Raw genomic sequence first — 19,038 nt, forward strand, 5'->3', positions numbered from 1 at the left:
GGCAACTGCAGGCGGCACCTTGGGAGAAGGGGCAGCCCTGCAATGGGGCTACTGACTTTACTGCTGAGCCCTCCACGAACGCCTTGGATCCCATGGAGTGGAGCTCCACAGACCCTCCCTCCCCCCTGGCATAACTCCCATCCGCCACCCTCCCCACGTCATGCCTCCTCCGCGCAACACCTCCCCCGCCCTCTCTCTGCCCCCCACCGACCTCCCCCCTCCCTGGAATGCCTTCTCCCCAACCCCTCCCTGCCCTGCTTACCATGCCGTGAGCCCACCAAGCCATGGAGGCTGGGCGCCCACCCCCTGCTAGCCCGGTGCTAGCCCAGTGCTGGGCTAGCACAAGCAGGAGCCCGGTGGCCTTAAAAGCATGTCTGTGCACCCTGGAAATGAGGTTCTCTGAAACCATTGTTACCGGTAGCTACTTTTGTTGTGCTTTTTGAGCTGTCTATTTTTTTTTTAGTGGTAGTAGAATACACTTTTAATTGAATAAAAGTTTCTAGTGATGAAATAAAGGATTATAATGATGTTAAAAGCTTTTTTCCCCCTCACAGTTATTCAGTAAAGCACATGAACCGTCACCTGCTTATCTAAAAGAAAAATCTGGTTTTCTATTTATAAATGTTATGTTTATTGAGGAAACTGAACAAGCTTTGGCACATTAATGCGTGTATTGTTCTCTCTGTGACAACAGAGGCATTCAAATGCATGCCTTTCTTGGTAATTTGAGTGATTTGTACTCACTGCATTGCCTTTACCAATTTTTTTTTCAATTGTAAAGGCCAGCAAAAATCTAATTCAGCCTCTGTTTCATGGTGAGAGCAAGAGCTATTTAAGAGCAGTATGAATGACTGCTTGATTTGTAAAATAGCTTTATGAAACCTCATTAGCCGAATGGGTGTGCAACAATGGTAAAACACTGCAATTAACTGAGTAAAATTGTGTCACTTCACCATCAGTTATGGATGATGTTCTTTAGCGTAACAACATAGTATGTAAATACTGATTTGGCATACAGACAGACAGTGATAGCATGCAAGGACTGAATAGCCGGCCAAATTTTCTACACTTGAATTTGAGTCTCAGAATATATTGTTTTTGGTTATCAAAGCAACTAGTCCTGTTTGGTTTAATAGGCAGCTACCTATCTTCATAGATATTTCTAGACTTTGATAAGTTGCATTGTCCCATCCCCTGCCCACCTATCCACCTGCAGAACCCTGCCAGTGGCCCATAAGAAGGAGGTAAAGGGGGTAATTGGTACCTCAGCCTAGGGTCAAACAGGTGGCCCAGGAACCAAGGAGAGGGCCAAGAAATTTCCTGGGATCTTAGCTTGATGTAGTGCTAGATGGTGAATTTTCTAGTAATCACCCGTTTACTACAATTGTTTTTGCCTGACTTTCTAATTTTTATTTATTTGTAATGCAGCAAATATTTACTTTTTAAATCATAGTACCACCAATTAAAGCGGTATTCCCCTTTTTTTCCTCTCTCTTTTCTCTTTTTTTTCTCTATTTCTATTGGGTGTTAGTTCTACTTAAGTTGTCAGCCCAATCCTATCCAACCTCTCCCATGCCAATGCACCAGTGTGGGCTACACAGTCAGGGCCTGTGAGAGGAATTTTATCAGGGGGTGCAAAGTTTCTTTTGGGCCCCTTTGCAAAGAGGGAGGGGTGAAACAGAGAGGGGGAGGGTCATGATGGGCAAGCAGAATAGGGGCAGGGAGGGGTGAAACAGGGTATGGGGAGGGTAGAGACAGCTGGAAAAGTCTTTGGAGCCTAGGTCTACCAACCCATGTGGCATCAGTTGTGTCCCCAGCATCCCGTGCAGGCAACATGTCTGAGTAGACAGGAAAACATAAAATCCCAGGAAATTTCTGGGGCTCCTCCTTTGGCTCCATGGCACCTCCTTTAGACCTTGGACCCGGGTACAAATTACCCCCATCCTCCCCCTCTCCTAGGCCCTGCACACATTATCCTATGAGGGAAGTTGCAGCACTGGAGTTCTCCATGGAACAAGAGGACATCCTTACACCAGGGTAAGCCCAAGCTGCTGCAATGGGGCAACTTGGAACTGTACCTGCTAAATAGCTGGTAGAAATCCACATTACCTTGTGTCAGTGTATCTGACCCAGGAAGGGGGATAGGAAACAGTGTGCGCTGCTGCCTCCAATCCCACTCCCTCCTGGGCATAATCTGCCCACCCCTTCCCATTGCCATCCTCCTTGCCTTGTTACACCCCTCCTTGCCCTTCCCCTGCCCCTGCGCTGCTCGGAGTAGGCCTTACCTGCTTTTGCATGCACTCCTTGGATCTGGTGCTGGCAGGACAGCGCAGGCCTTCCTGCTGGTGCCACTAACTTATAGCCTGTTTGTGACAGCCTGCGCTTGCTCCACCATCACAGAGGCACAGTAATATTGTGCCATTAGTTAACAGTAGGTAACTGTACACTCAGGGAGGGGGAAGGTTGAGTAAGGCACCCTTCCCTTGGAATTGGTGGGGTAAAAATTAAAAATTACACTCTGTTGGAACCCACCTAGATTTAAAAGAGTTTTAAGAAAGGAGGTCTTGGTTGGTGGTAGGCTGTTACTTAGAACAATGGTTTGCCTTTTGTTTGAAACATTTCCATTAATGAGCAGCAATGAGAAATGTGTTTTTAGGATAGAATCATTGTTTGTTGGACCAAAAAGCCTTTTCTTTCTGATCAGGAACAACATTTTTAATGCCGTGGTTTTCCTTATTTGTTTGTAATATTGCAACATTATATTCCAGGGAAAATAGAACAACAATTTTTAACAAAAACTCCCCAAAATCAATTAGATTTTTCCCATAAATCATGTTTGCTACTAGGGTATTCAATATTTTATTTTGTGTCCGTGAGTTGTATATGTAGTTACAGCAGTTACAGCTATATGTAGTTGGACATACAGCAATGAAATCTGTTGTACAAGAGACTTGTCATATTTTCCAATAACTGGTGCTTAACAGCTTTAACATCATTTTATAAATCTAGACCTCATTATACAGTATGTCCCTTTCTATATACTTGACTTGGTTAAATTGAGCAGTAAAAATCCCTGTGTCCTTAACGATGAGTGTGGTCAAAAGATATATGTGTGCAGTGCAGAAATTGTTTTTGCTTCTCCTTATCAGTGGCTCTCTCCAACAAATAAATAAAAGTGTCTCTTCAGCAGCCAGCCTGAGAGTAAAGAACAACTTGATGTGATTGGCGCAAAGGTGCAGATTAGCAAATCCAGTTTCAAAGCAAGCTGTGCACATGTAGGAGCCAGTTTCCCACCTGGAAGCTTTTGCTCCCCCCACCCCTGTTCAGCTCTCATGTAGCCAGCATGGTGTAGTGCAGAGGTGCTCAATAAGTCGATCGGGATCTACCAGTCGATCGCCAGGCAAAATGAGTAGATCGCAGTCTTCTCTCCCGTCCACGCATTCCTGGGAGTGAGCCCCACCCTGGGAGTGACGCATTCCTGGGAATGAGCTCCTGTCCACGCATCCCTGGGAGTGAGCCCTGTTGACTCTACTGGGGCTGACTCGTGAGTAGTCCTGGAGAGGAGCCGCTGGCAGGCTTCTCTCCTGTCCACGCATCCCTGGGAGTGAGCCCCGTTGACTCTCCTGGGGATGACTTACCTTTCCCCTGTTTTGCACTGGTATGTATGGAGATCTGCCCCCCCCCACTTCCATCTGTTGGTTCTGTGTGCAAGGGGTTTTGCACTGCTCTTGCTGTGATGTCTATATAGAGATCTTCCCTCCCCCACACCTTTCCCTTGTTTTTGCACTGGTCTATATAGAGATCTGCTCCCCCCCCCCACTTGTATTGGAATCAAGGAAGATCTGGTGAGGAGGTAGATGTGGTGTCAGCAGTGGCCCCTTTAAGGGTAAGGCCTGGGCATCCAGCAGAGTGTGCTGCGCAGCTGCAGCCACTTGAAGGCAATAGGGCCCTCAGGGATATAAGAGCAGCTGAGGCAGGAAGGGCTCCACTTATTTATGTGAGTCAGCCTTTTCCTACATGAAGATCATTAAGTCCAAGTACCGTTCCACCATGACCGATGAACATTTGGAAGTGTGCTTGAGGCTGGCTGTCAGCAGCTACTATCTGGACTATGCATCCTTGGCTGATTCACTTCAGTGCAAGTCATCAAAGTAAACTCAAGTAATTACAAAAAATGTTTATAGTTAATTGTGTTGTGTTGTGCAATATTGGCTCATGCGATTATGCAAGGTATACCAACGTACATTGTACACATAAATGTTATATGTTATGATGGCGCGAACATTGTAAAAAAACTCTGGTAGATCTCCAGGCCTTGCTGGGTTTCAAAGTAGCTCTCCAGCCAAAAAAGTATGAGCACCCCTGGTGTAGTGGTTCAGGAGTTGGATTTGTACCTGGAAGGTCAAGGTCAGATCCCCACTCAGCAATGAACCTGTTTGGGTGACCTTGGGCCAGTCACTATCTCGCAGCTTCACCTACCTCACAAGGTTGTTGTGAAGACAAAAAGGAGCAGAAGGACTATGTATATTCCCCCTGAGCTCTTTGGAGGAAGGTGAAAGTGAAAATGAAATAAAAACAAAAAAAATTCACTTGCGAAAGTGTGCACATGCAAATGATGGATGACATAAAAATATTACTTAAATAAAATAATTGCAGTTTAAAACGCCAACTGTGTGCGCAGGTAGATGATACATATGGATAGAGATCTTCCTGTACACCTGAACTCTTAGACCCTGCAAATGGGTGAATTTGTTGTTGTTTTTTTTTGCTCTTCATACTGTTTTACTGAATCTGGTTTTTTCTCCCCCCTCTCTCAGCCATCTTTGAATCCAGGAGGAAGACAAGCATCTGATGTGGTACTTTTAAACCACTGGAGTATTAGAAATTACGAAGTGCAACGCGGAGACATAGTTTCACTGGTGTGAGTAACTCCAAATCAGTCTCTGTATATTTGTGATTCTTCTCTGGCTTATTAACGAAGTTCAGAAGGTTTCATTTGTTATGACCTTATGCAGTTATGGCTACAGATGTGAGCATGACGCTGCTTTATTGAGTGAATAACCAAAGGGCTATTATGTTTTGATCTCTGAATATCTTCAAAGGATTTGTTTCTATGCAGGTACCATTGTAACGTCTGCGCACCAGTAGTGTTTAGACATGCCAGTCTAGCACGATTAATGATAACTGAATGGGTAATAATAGTTGGAGGTCAGCAGCAACATTAGAAGATGGGCCTTGAGTGTGGAGTTGTCTAGAATAAAGCTTTAGAGATGTTTGCGAAATTCCAGGTCATCTGCTCTGGAGTAATGTTGGTGTCATGTGTGCCATTTCAATAGGTATGACAGTCACAGTTGTAAAAGTGGACAACAAGTTGGTAATTCCTGAAAAGGTGCATTTGGAGGAAAGTTGGTTGATTGTATCATGGAGTGATTAGCCACCAGGTGGCACTGTTTCTTTGCTCAATCCTCCAGCATATAAATAAGAACTGTTCCACTCTTAATGGAAGGTCGAACTGTGCGTAACAGACACAATGACATTAAGCAAATTGACAGCACATGCTCCGATGACAAAGTTCGTTTTTTGGTTTTATAATTAAAGCACGTGGTACACAGGGAGCATCAAAAGTTGTCTTTAGTTTCTCTTGTGAGTTCTCCACAGTACAACTGGTTATTAGAAAACTATATTTTAAAATATGTTTAGTTGTAGAAATGGACAGTGTCTTAAATGGAGCGTTATTAAGCTGTGCTTGCTTTCAATGGCACTCTTCTGTCATTTTTCAATGGCGATTGTGTGATCCTCATTCTTTTCAATTGCTTAATGGCATACATGGCTGCCATTGCTACTTATGTCAGACAAGGCTCAAAAATTAGACGTGGTCTCAAAACTGGACACAGTGAACCTATTCATAAGACACAAAGGACCTATTCATAAGAGAGGTTAATAACCCTTCACAATGATCTTGTGGTGGTGAGCCGCAGTTATTTATTTGTACTTGTCAGACTAATGGTGTTGCAAGATGGCTAGTAGTTAAGTACATTAATAATTACACTGCAGAAAGATCGGAGCAGACCCAAGCAAAAATCACCTTCCCTGTCCTCCTTTGCTTCTTTTAGCCTTCTACATATTGCAGAGGAAGTCACTATCAAGAAGTACCTACATATTGCCATGTGAAAATCAGTTCTAGGCACTTTGGGGGCGGGACAGGGGGCATATAGACCATCATGATTTTGAGAGAAACTGTCCCATGAAATCACTAATATATATGATAAAGGGGTCACTGAAGGAATAACATCATAAGATAGTAAACTTCTGGGTTATGATTGTGTTTCTGGAATATGTTGCTATAAAGAATCGTTTCTGTAGTGGTAGTGATACCCTAGTTTAACCCTATAGTTAATATATGAGATATAACAGTTCCAGAATAGAGTCATAGCAGAAACAATTTCTGAAATATTCTTCTGAATACGCAGAGATTTGAAAATATGTATGTGTACAAATACTTATGTTGTATGGAACTAATTACTTAATGTGAAATGTCAACAGTTTACAAAATAAAATATGGAATCTCTCCCTCTCCCAATTCAGTATGGTGAAAATTCAAGCCTTGTAATGCATTCTTCAGATATTCTACTCTGTTTATTTGGTAATTATACAGGCATCTCCTGTTTTACATAGGGTATACATTTTTTTTTTAACAGCATGTATCTCAAAAACACATGTTAAAAATATTTTTACAATAAGAATGTATATAAATGGTAGAGTGGGCAGTAGTTCCCAAAATTAACTGGGTCACAACCCTCCACAGCCTCTTCTTCCTGGTTCAGCAGGGCATCGCCGTCTTCGATCTCACGAGATCCAAGATAGCAGCATGCAAATCTCATGGTGGCACCCAGGAGAACAGGTAGGGTCCACTGGGTTCATCCCATGGTGCCCCTTAGAGTGGACACCTCATTAGTGAACAACAATGGCCTGATCTGCTTTATGTATTCCCTCTCACCCACAGTGGGACCCACTTCTTCTGGAACTTGTATTCCTAGCTCCTCCCCCACCAGATACTTCCCTCTCCCTCAGAGTGGTGGATCCTGAAAGGGGAGGTGGATCCCTGTGTTCAGATGCAATGAGCTTCTGCCCGCTGGGCCTTGCTGCTTGGTGTCAGAGGCACCCAGACAGGTCTCTGTTGTCCAGAATGCCTGTGCATCTTCACTCTTGCTCCCTTGTGAGCTTTTGTGCCAGCAGAGCTGTGAGATGCTATTGGAAGGCATGCAAATAGGGGTACAAGGCTGCATGCTGGACGAAGCAGCCCATCCCCATCTGACTCACATAAAGCTTAGACAAGTGTCTTCCTCAGCTAGCTAGTGAGTCTCAGCCCATATACATGTTATTTCAAAAATTTTGCAAATGTAAATTAGGTTTTTGTATTGATTAAACAAGTGCGTCTTCTAAAAACGTTAAAACATATGTAAAGCGAGATGACCCTGTACTTTATCATGAAAAAATGACACCTGAACTTGGGTACAACTGCACTAAAACAATATAAAAAATAATAAAATCTTTAAATCTAGAAACAAAATTAAACACAAAACAGAAACAATCTGGACCAATAACGGCACAGTCAGATTAAAATTCTGCACAGATAAAACCAGTCAGTGGCAGCTCTTAGTAGTGATAAATACTAGGCAACAAAATGTAGGATAAGTTATTGATGTTTTAGAAGTAAAACATTAACTTTCAGTGCATCCATAAATAAGGGCCTATTAGTAAATTCTTAACTGGAAATGTTGGCATTAAAACTGCTGCATATGATAATTATTTTATTGAAATGCCACTGACTGTAATCAGCAGTAATTTCCTGAGGACTTAAAATGAATATTTATTGGAATCATGGGGGAGAGGGGTTAAAATCGGGATGCTGATTTTACTTCACTTCCACCCCTACCCACCGCCAGAAGCTCTTGAAATTTAATATGGTTCCCTCTTTGAGTTTATTTCTGTTCTGTGATTGTAGTTCAGACATGGTAAATGTTCATGCTGAAGGAAAAGAAGGAAGAACTGGTGGAGACAAAACTAGTGCTTTACTTTTACTTAAAGACTCTTCTCATCGTGATAAGATAAAACCGTGGGTGAAAAATCTGCAGATAATTAGATTATACCGGTATTTATATTGCCATCTTCCTGAGTGTTCAATGAATTTCACACACATTGTCAATAATACTTGCAGCACCCCCTTAAAGTGGGTTATTATCTCCCCTCGCTGTGGATGATAGACTGAAGCTGAGAAGTATTTGTAGGACTAATGGCCTAATCCTATTCGGATACAAATAGAAAAATAGAAACCGTGTGCTTTTGGGCGCCCACCACATATGGTAGGGAGAACTTCATGCATGGTGAAGAGGAGCCCCGCCAACACTAGTAAGCTGGTGGGGTCGGTGAAATGGGGCAGGAGGTGGGATGATTAGGAAGGGATGGGGTGTGTTGAAGGTGGGAGGAGTGGCACCTGGAGTGAGTGACTTGCACCAGATGCTGTCCCCTGTGGATCTAGCCAATATGTCTGTCTCCTTGGACATGCACCAGCCAAAGAGCTGGCACAGGTCTGAGGAGACTGATTGGCAGTCAAGGTGCTTATGGAGGGGTAAGGGAAACTCTTCCATGCCTCCAGATCATCTCCCCACCGCAGCATGGCCTGTTTTGTTGTGGCTGCATGCTATGGTGGAGAAAAGGATAGGGTTGGGCTGTCACAGAATAATTCTGTGCATATTTACTTGGAAGTAACTCAGTGGTGCTTACTGCCTTTGCAGCAATGTTTAGGATTGCATCCTAGGGTAACCTATGAAGTTCATTCCTGATGTGTGATTTGAACTGGGGAAATCCCAGCTTGTAACTCATATACTGATATCTTCACTGTTTCTTGCAAATTGCTGGTTTATATGCTACTGGAATGTTGTGTAGTACTATTCCATTATAGCTAATTTGGCAGAAGTACCAACTTCCTAATCATACCATGCTTTCATCTTTATTATTTTTTAAAGTAAATACTCAGTGAACATTAGGTAGCTAGTTTTTAATGACCTATTGAATAAACTTGTCTAAAAATAAAGGTATTTTGTAGAGAGTGGGATATTGATCGGTGAAAGCGTCTATCGTTTTCCAGAATACTTCCATGTGCTAAAAAGAAAGAGTTGTTTTTTTCTAAGCTGACTTGAGTTGCTAAAGCAACTGTTTTGCCCTCTTCCTGAAGCCAATTGACAGATGGCTGATCAATAATTATACAGTAAACAACTGTTCCCCCACTTCTCTGCTCTTTATTAGACAAAATTATTTATTCAAAATCAGCAATGTCGATTTAGAAAGAAAGAAATAATACGACTGAACAAGAACTGTCATGAGAACAAAGCTTTGGTTTGGGACTACACAGGTAATGCATGGACCAGAAGCCATCAACTAGAAGCCATTTCTTCGGAAGGAAGCATAAGCAGTTAAGAGTTTTTGGTGGATTAAACCATGTGGACTGAGAATGCAATTCTGTATACTCTGGGAGTAAGCCCCATTGAACACATTCTGCGTGGACATGCATAGGATTGTGCTGTTAATAGTTTACTGAATCTAAACATCACTCGGTCTCCGAATGTTTTAAATGACATATGAATGTCATCATCACAAGTGGCAATGACATCCAGGCTGCCTTTTTTTTAATCTGGCATTTTATTCTGGGTAACAGCTGAGACAGGATGTATGCCACAATCATTGTAGTTAGTAGGCATTCAAAAGAGTAGTCTGGATGTGCCTAATTGTCTTTGATGCCTGTTACATTCTTATCCATTATCACATGTTCCCTGGCTAGAAGCATGATCTTGAATTGGTGGCTTCACTGCCTGGGGGACAAAATTAACAATTTTCAGACCTTCTGTTATGTGTAGCACAGTCCATTGCCCAAGTATTTTCTGCTATAAATGTGTAGCAGTCGTTTGTCCACTTGGTGTAAGATTTGTAATTAGAATCAAACCTGACCAAACTTTTGTGCGCTATACTGCTCTATCTTTTAAAAAAGCATTTTCAAATTTGGCATAGAAAAGGTCTATGAGACCAAAAAGAACCTATGACAGGTGTGCTCACACTTTTTTGGCTCGAGAGCTACTTTGAAACCCAGCAAGGCCCGGAGATCTACCAGAGTGTTTTTTACAATGTTCGCGCCATCATAACATATAACATTTATGTGTACAATGTATGTTGGTGTACCTTGAGCCCCACTGAATATAACAGGACTTACTCCTGAGTACACATGCCTAGGATTAGGCTGTGAGTCTGCAATCCTAGCCACACTTAACTGGGAGTAAGCCCCATTGAGTATAATGGGCCTTACTCCCGGCGTTTCCTCCCAGAGGCACCTGAAGGGGGGGTCGGCACTCCGCGGTCTACTCATTTTGCCTCGCGATCTACCGGTAGATCGCGATCCACCTATTGAGCACCCCTGACCTATGAGATTTCTAGCTTTAAAGTCGATCATTTAAATTTCTTGAAACATTAAATTAAATACATCTAGCCACCCACCCTGTTTCTTTCAAGAGTCTGCCATCTGTTCCTCTGTAATCTCTATCTTCTATGCTAAAATGATGGTGTGCTCTTTAGGAATTCTCAAAATTGCATCAAGGCAGGAAATTGCCAACATATATATCCAGTTTAATGTAGGAGGAAAAAAATGGAGCTGTTACTATTTTTATTCAGAAGCCTTTGTGCTGCTTAGCCACCCAGTAATGAACACGGATCCCCTTTATATATATATCTTAACTTGTATGGTTGCCATCACTGATGGAAGTATGTGTAATGACTTCTTCCCACGTGGCTCCCCTTCCTTGGATGCCCCATTGTGGGGAGAAAGGCAGGGTAAAAATTAAATAAATACAACCATGTATGTGCTTATACAATTTATTCATGTAATGTGTACACATGTCTTGTACCATTGAGAGTCACATCACTCACATTATATGAGCATGCTGTCAGGAATTACAATGGGGATAGAAGTCTTTACCTGTACTTAGATCAGTATTGGAATCACAATGGAGGTATCAGGAACCCTACTGATATGGAAGGGTGTTATGCTATATGCCCCAGGCCTGTAGAGAATTTGCAGGCTGGATAGAGCAAGGCCCTGATGTCTTGGCCTGCATACAGTGTAGCATCATGGGAGTGGCTGATGCAATACCTGGTCACCCGATGTGTCACCGGATGGTGAGGCATAGGATCACCAGACTGTAGCTTGCCTCTGATTGGCCAGTGCCAGTATATACTGCAGCCAGTGCAAGCTGCTGTGTGGGAGATGTTATGTGGAGTGTCTGTGGGAAGCTACTCGGTGAGGATCGTGATCGGAGAAAGAGAGCTATCTGTGCTGTTTGCTTGCTAAAGCTGCCTTTGAACTGTAAATATTGTACATACTGCAAGTAAAGGAACATCTGGTGGTGGAACTGCTGTGTGTCTCCTTATTTCCCGGGAGTACTTGCCTGACCTTGAGTCTCTGGAGCTTCGGTGTCGGCTGCGTACTGCAACAAAGGGAGACTGGAAAAGCTGCTGACAGACCTTGCAAAGGTACTATGAGGGAGTGCATTGTGAAAGCACTGTGGAGGAGTTGGCTAGTGAGGGTGAACTTCGGCTGTTGAGAAAGCTTGAGAAGTGCAGAGCATAGCCGGGACGATGACTTGGATGGAAACAGCTGGTGAAGTTTAAGGTTCTATTAATTCCTGCCCATTTTTTTTCATAAAGAAGTGACTTTTTTCATAAGAACATGGATCAGGCCATAGGCCCATCTAGTCCAGCTTCCTGTATCTCACAGAGGCCCAACAAATGCCCTTTTTTTTGGCTTGATAAGGCAACAGTGCATAAAAGCAAAGAATGATACAGAACTGGAATTCTAATTTGAAATGAAAGAGTTTACTCTTTGAACAGCTTTGAGGTTTGAACTTGGAAAATGTGTGCCCAAACACGTGTGTGTGTGAGAGAGAGAGAGAGAGAGAGAGAGAGAGAGAGTGTGTGTTTAAAAGAAGGAAGCCTTTAGTTGTCAATATCCTCTAGCATTGAAGAGCAGAGTGCATGATCATGCATTTAAATATGTTTCCAGAGCATCTCAGCTGTAAGGTCACATCCAACACCAAGTTAAAAATAGTCTGCATTGAGCATAAAGGAGAACTTAAACAGACACAACAAAACAGCAGGCTTCCTGGGTATCCAGGATGCCATTATCCTTTGCTTGCTGGCAATATATTTTCTTTCTCGATCGCAAAGATTGCATGCTTCTCTCATTGCAGCTGTCCTAATGCTTGTAACTGCAAAAATACTTTTTTTCTAAATGTCACTAATTTTATGTATTTCTTTCAAGCAATGAACAGGACATGGCAGAGGTAATAAACAGCGGGCCCTCATTATCTGCAGGGGTTCCATTCCCAGAATCTCCACGGATACCAAAATCTGTGGATGATCAAACCCATGGATTAAGGGCACCAAAAACCCTGCTTCCCACGTGGCTTTCCCGGGCCTCAGAATGCATTAAGGGTATAAAAACGTCACTTCTGGCTTCCCCTGAGAAACTGGAAGTTGCCTTTTTTTTTGCCTGAAATAGGCATTCTGAGAATGTTGGGGAAGCCATGTGCAGATTTCTGGCCCTCTGAATACCCTCTGGATGCAACCTGAGCACAGATTCAGTTGCATTCGGAGGGCCCAGGTCAGGTCAATGTGTGGGTTCGGAACCTGCAGATAATCAAATCCATGAGTATTGAATGTCAGCCTGTATTTACAATGTATTGTCTTCAAATATATGTTTCTGAAAATGTGTGTCATATCTCACCCAAACATGGTCTTTCAGAGTCCTTGGGCTGACTGACAACATAAGATGGGAAAATGATTGGTATAAAAATAACATGAAAATGATTTAAAACTATCCATTTTTATAAAAAGCATCTCATCATAAACATCGTTGCCATATGTCCAGTTCACAATCAAAAATCTTTCTCCCCCAAGCTTGCTGAATTTTATTTTTAAAATGCTTTTTTCTAGTCTTTGGAAACAAAGTCATAGCTAGCTTGACAGGCTTTTCTAGATTTACAGCAAGAGTGTCACCACAATACAGGATTTGTTCTTTTTATGAAGGCTAAGCTACTGAGAATACAGGTGGGACTTCAGTATCTTCTGGGGTTCTGTTCTGAGATCCCCCACAGATACCAAATCCGCAGGTAACAAAATCTGCCAGGGGTTCATTAGAGGACCTCCGAACATGACCAGAAGTGCCATCCAGACACATCCAGCGATGTTCTGAGGTGCACAGAGGTCATGCACAGCCTCTGTGCGACTCCGAACATGTCCCAGAGGCTTCTGAGACACACTACTGGTTTTCATAGAACCAGAAGTGGTCTCAGAAGCCTCTAGGACAGTGATTTTCAACCTTTTTCATCTCACGGCACACTGAGAAGGTACTAAAATTGTCAAGCCACAGCATCTTTTTTTTGACAATTGACAAGGCACACCATGCGGTTGATGTGGGCTCATATTTCCCAATGGTCCTACTAATAAATGACCCTCCCCAAAACTCCCACGTCACCCTGCAGACCATTAGCGGCACACCAGTGTGCCACGGCACAGTGGTTGAAAATGGCTGCTCTAGGATGCCTCTGGGATTTTGTGGCACGCAGAGGCCGCACATGACCTCCGCATGTCTCAGAACACCCCTTGGACATGACTGGAAGGCTCTTCTGGTAGCATCATGGAGGTTTGGTGGGGCCCTCAAACCTGCTGGTTCCAAACCCATGGATGAGGAGGGTCCACTGTACTCTTGTACATTGTCAGCCAAGTGTTTCCAGGTGATGCAAATTAATATTATCCTTAATTAGGACATACTTTGAAGCGAAAGAGTCTCTTCTCACTACTTGATCTTTTCACAATCTCGTTCTCCACTTGTCCACCTGAGAACTCGGTTTCTGGTTTTCTTTTTTAGAAAACCCTCATTGGTATGTGCAGATGTTAGCATTCTACAGCCTCTTCACTTTTTGTGCAGAATGTTTTTCTCCTGAAGAAAAGCAGATTTTGGGAAGAGGTGGGACGGACCTGAATGTTTCAGGTTAAATGTGTCATCACATGTATAAAATCTGTTGAAGTTATTTGCTTTCTAGGTCTCTGTAATGTTCTGTTCAGGCAATGGGTTGGAATAAAGGTTAAAAACAGTGAACAAAAGCAACAGCACAATTTGAATTGAATTGTGATGACCAAGGAACATTTTTCTTAATATATGCATAGTTTATTCTAATAAATGACAACACAGTTAGATTTTGTATGCCATCAAGTTGCTTCCCATAATAGCTTTGCCTGTTTTTGGAGACTGGGAGGGTTTAATCAGTGAATATATGAAGTTTTAGCATACAATGATAGGTCCCACCAATAGCTGTTAATTAGGAAATTGATCTGACTGATCAGAGATGTATTTAAGAGGATTAATAAAGAGACATGTCCCCTAAAAACATCTTCCAGTCATTTCTTGTATGTACTCATTTGACATCTTGGATTAAATTCCATGGTGCCGAGAAAGTTTTTATGACCTTGTTTTGTAACTAAGCATTTAATCTTCAGTTTTTCACCATGTTCCTGTAACGTGGTAATGTACTATGCTATTATTCTAGGGAAACAAACACACACCAAGGGCAATGGCCACTTGAGAACAAGATGTTTAAAAAAGAAAAATCAATATTTAAAGCTTTGTGGCCAGATAGAAATTCTGACAGACTGTTCCAACTGAGTGATATTTGCAAGAACAAACAATATGGATGCCTGGTACTCTACATAGAAATACACATGGAAATTATGATGAGTGTGCATGTATTTTTTTAATGAGGCCCCTGTTTGCTTGAAAATAATACAGTGTCTAATTCTTAAGTTCCTAAGTGCAGGGCCATTACCCTAGTATGCAATTCTTGCACTGGAAGTTGTTTCACCATAGGCAGACCAACGATTTTCAGTCTTTTTCATCTCATGGCACACTGACAAAAAGCTAAAGTTGTCAAGGCAAACCATCAGGGTTTTTTTTGGGGGGGGGCAATTGACACACCACACTGCTGGCATGGGGCTCACATCTCTCAATGGCCCTACTAAGAAATACCCCTCCCCCAGGCTCTCACGGTGTCCGTTCATGGCACACCAATGTACCACTGCACAGTGGTTGAAAATAGCTGCTGTAGACATTAATTAAAAGCCCTGTGTACCATTGATCTTTCACTTGTGTGTGTGTGTGTATTATACGTATAACATATTATATGTATTATATATTAATACATTAATAAATTATATGTATTATACATAATGCATATACATATATGTATATATGTATATTTATATACACATATATTTATATACATATATATATTTATACATATATATGTATATTTTATATGTGTATATATATGTAAATATTATATACATATTATATATATTATATGTATGTATATTTAAATATTATTATATGTAATAATACATATTAATATATGTATATTTTCCCCTGTTGTAAATTGACCTGGCAATGCCCTTCATTGCAGTGGAAAAACATTTCACATTTTCAGTCATCACACAATATACAGTGTTGATTCTGTCCAAGTTTTCAGTTACTTCCTCTGTGGAAGGAGCCAGTTCTCTTGCACTACTAAAACTTCAGTTGTATGCCCTGACACACACGGTAAAAAAAGTCAGCGATGCTCATGAGCGCACTCTCTCTTTTCAGCTGCACCCTTTCGTTGTAAATGCTTTTGATGTGTAAGCAGAATTGACATGCTTGGCTGAAGTATAACTCATTGAAGGGTTTCTAAATGGTACATCCTGCAATTTTTAATATTTATGATTGCTCATAATATCACTCAACTGGCCTAAGGGAAGCTGGTTACCCAGATGAAAGCTGTGAGGTCAGCTGCAGCTGGCTGTGATAGCATTTAAGCTATTAAACCAGGAAGCCATTTGTGGACAAGCAAAATGCACAAATATTCTGTACACCAAATGACTCAGTATTCTTCCCATACAAAGCATTTATTTGACAAAGAGAACAAATTCTGTCATTAAAATCTGTTAATTACATGAACAGAGCTCTGAATTGTTACGAGTGTGTTTATTAAGCTAAAATGTTGCCAAAACCAATTTCTGCTCTTTAGAAATGTTAGAGGAATCCGTTGTTTTCTAATGGAGACCCCAGAATGTGGTGTTAAAAATATAGATTTAATTATCCACGGATTTTTCACCTGCGATTTTATTTCAGCGTGATGAGAAGGGCCCTTTAAATTAAAGGAAAAAAGTCATTTAACAATAGCCTGATTAATGCAAGAAAGGGCAGCAGGCTGACAATCCATCAGTCATTCTGTCTCCAGGCACAGCTTCACTCCAAGGCAAGCAACCCCTCCCTTCCCCCTGAGCTTGTGAAAGAATGATAACATTGTTTTTAAACTGATTTGCTTTAATGCAATTTTTGCCATCCATGTGAGTTCTGGGAACTGAATTCTCTCAAAAAATGAGACTCAACCTATACTGCTTTTATTTTGTTGTTTAATCCATAGGTAGACTTTTTGTGCATAATTTTTAATATCCTTTCACACTACCAACACTTCTGGAAGAAATTAGGGGTCAAGAAACATAAGTGTGTCTGTAGAAGTTATCAGCTAATTTTTTCATTCAGATATGTTTGAAAAGTTCTTATATGTTCACAGGGACGTTTTGCAATTTGACCAACATAAAATGATTTCAAACTTAATAAGCTATCGGCTCTGCATCAGAATCATTATCACTTGACAGCCATTTATGCATTAGACTGAAATCTGGTCTTGAGGCTCATTAGCTGCTTTGATAGAACACACACAAAGCATCTTAATAGGAACCGGTTTTAGCAGGTGCCCAGCCTAAAGGAAATAGCCTTAATACCGTAATCATTCTTTGATTCAAGATCAACCATTTATCTGTAACTTAGGGCCCAATCCTGTCCAACTTTGCAGCACTGGTGCAGCTGCATTGCAGCCTCCAGGTAAGAGAACAAATGGTCCCATACCTTCAGGAGGCCTCTGAGACTGCCCCCCCAACACAGGATGCAGTGCATGCCCAATTGGCATAGCAGCACCGGAACTGGAAAATTGGATAGGATTGGGCCCTTAGCTGCCTATTCTCCTGGGCCTGGGAGGGGTGGGATTGGTGGCTCCTGTGTGCACTGTATCCTATCCCCCTTCCCAGGCCTGATCTGCTGACGTGGGTCAATGAGGAATAGTTGGTTGCGTAGGCTGGATTTCCCTAGTATAAGGGAGCAAACTTTCCCTTACCTTGAAGAGGCTTTCTGCCTGCTAAATTCCCCTGTCGACTGCAGCGCACACCTTGCCAGTACCGCTGCATTGGCACAGTGAAATTTGCTCTGGATGGGGCTACCCATCTCACTTGGGTTTATGCCCTCCTGATCATATGTTATCATCTGGTCACATTGGCAGTTAAAGGTAAACATGAAGTATAGATCTTCAATTCATTATTGAAACAAATCCATCCGTTATTGAAATGGTCCGTGAAAGCTGAACCAGACAGGTTTCTGTTGCTTTGTTTACCCTATAGCATTCTATGACTGTCTGCGGGCAATGTAATCAAGAGTGCAAGGGTATCACAGAAACATCACTGCCGTGTTAGATTTTTATTGGGTGGATTGTTGATGGACAAGAGAGACTCCAAGATATGCAAAAACAGAGCCACAGTTTTTCCTTTTCCATTATGTTGATTGTTTTAACGTTCATAATTTTGCTTACAACTGTGTCAAAATGTGAGATGTGGGATTTGCAATTTTTAAATAGTTGTGCCTCGGCACCCGTGGAGGTTTCATTCCTGGAACCCCTATGGATGCCAAAATCAGCTGATTATGAAATCTGTGGGTCAGGCACCTTGTAATTCTTCAAACACAACTGGAGCTGCACATTCAGAGGACTGGGTCCAGCTGAACTCGTGGGTTCAGAACCCCTTGATTAGATAGAACTGTGGGTCCTGAATCTGTGGATAATCAGTCCGGACCTGTACAGATCTTCTACATGAGCCTCTCGGTATGAGTTGCCCGAAGTTTGCCTTGCATCTTTAAAAAGCATCCATATTTGTCCTTTGATTGACAGATGGATACATCCTGTGTCTGATAAATGATTAAGTGACAGGAGTGTTCAAATTGCCTCCCAAATGTGTTTGAGTGGGTTTTGAAAGAATGTTGTTTGTGTGCAATGTGTTCTAGTAGAAAGGAATAGAGGATGTAATGATATGCACAGCAACTCAGCAGCGTTTTCAGTTCACAGGTTCTGCTAATACAGCAACAGTTAACCACCAAGGGAAATTTAAAGTTGAAGGGACTCTTCATCTCACAATTTATAAAAGGTCTCCTGGGGTTGTGTTCTAGAAATTTCTTCTAGCAATCATTTATATTGCAGTGCAGCGCATATTGTCTGCTCCGGGTACTGTATTCAGCAGTACATACCTTGCTGGGGCCCTTGGGGTGCTGTGTCTTGTTCTGAAAGTAGTTGTGCCACTGATGGCTCACATTTGAAAGCTGGTGGTAGTCATAAAACAAGCAGTGTGTATTTAGTTCACTACGTAGCTCAAAGTGTAACTTCAGGCTAAACACATGCCGCTTCCGTATCCTCAACCTATTAGTTTTAGTCCTGCTTTATATGTCGTCTGATTTTCAGTGCTTCTGTTTCTGTGCTGAGAACTGCTATTGTATCACAGTTTTGTTCTTCTTTGAGAAATGTTTTTATATGCTCTCATGTAGTACCATCCTCCCCCACTTCAGGCTGATTCAGTGGGTTGGCTTGTTCAGATTTCACCTTGCTCCACTTCGTGATCCCTGGGGGCTTTCTGAGTGTGTGGACGCCATATTACGTGTTAATTATGTGATGACGTCTGTTGGAGCCGTGCAACTCTTGCCAGGAGGGGAACTCAGTGGTATTGCAGTTGACAACTGAGCAACTAGGGTTAACTCTATCTATTTACTATATTTTCTTCTTGAAAAATCATAGAATCTTGGAA

General features: G+C 42.0%; 1 protein-coding gene across 3 annotated transcripts in view; it reads left to right on the top strand.

Annotated features, from left to right (window-relative positions):
- Window positions 1-19,038, top strand: part of IMMP2L (inner mitochondrial membrane peptidase subunit 2) — a 539,096-nt gene that overhangs the window by 19,859 nt on the left and 500,199 nt on the right. For all 3 annotated transcript variants that reach the window (XM_066634179.1, XM_066634180.1, XM_066634181.1), the window contains exon 3: window positions 4,818-4,921. In XM_066634179.1, the coding sequence (XP_066490276.1) occupies window positions 4,818-4,921 (104 nt within the window). The remainder of the gene's footprint in view (window positions 1-4,817; window positions 4,922-19,038) is intronic.

This window comes from Tiliqua scincoides, chromosome 7 (assembly GCF_035046505.1).
Source record: "Tiliqua scincoides isolate rTilSci1 chromosome 7, rTilSci1.hap2, whole genome shotgun sequence".
Taxonomy (NCBI): domain Eukaryota; kingdom Metazoa; phylum Chordata; class Lepidosauria; order Squamata; family Scincidae; genus Tiliqua; species Tiliqua scincoides.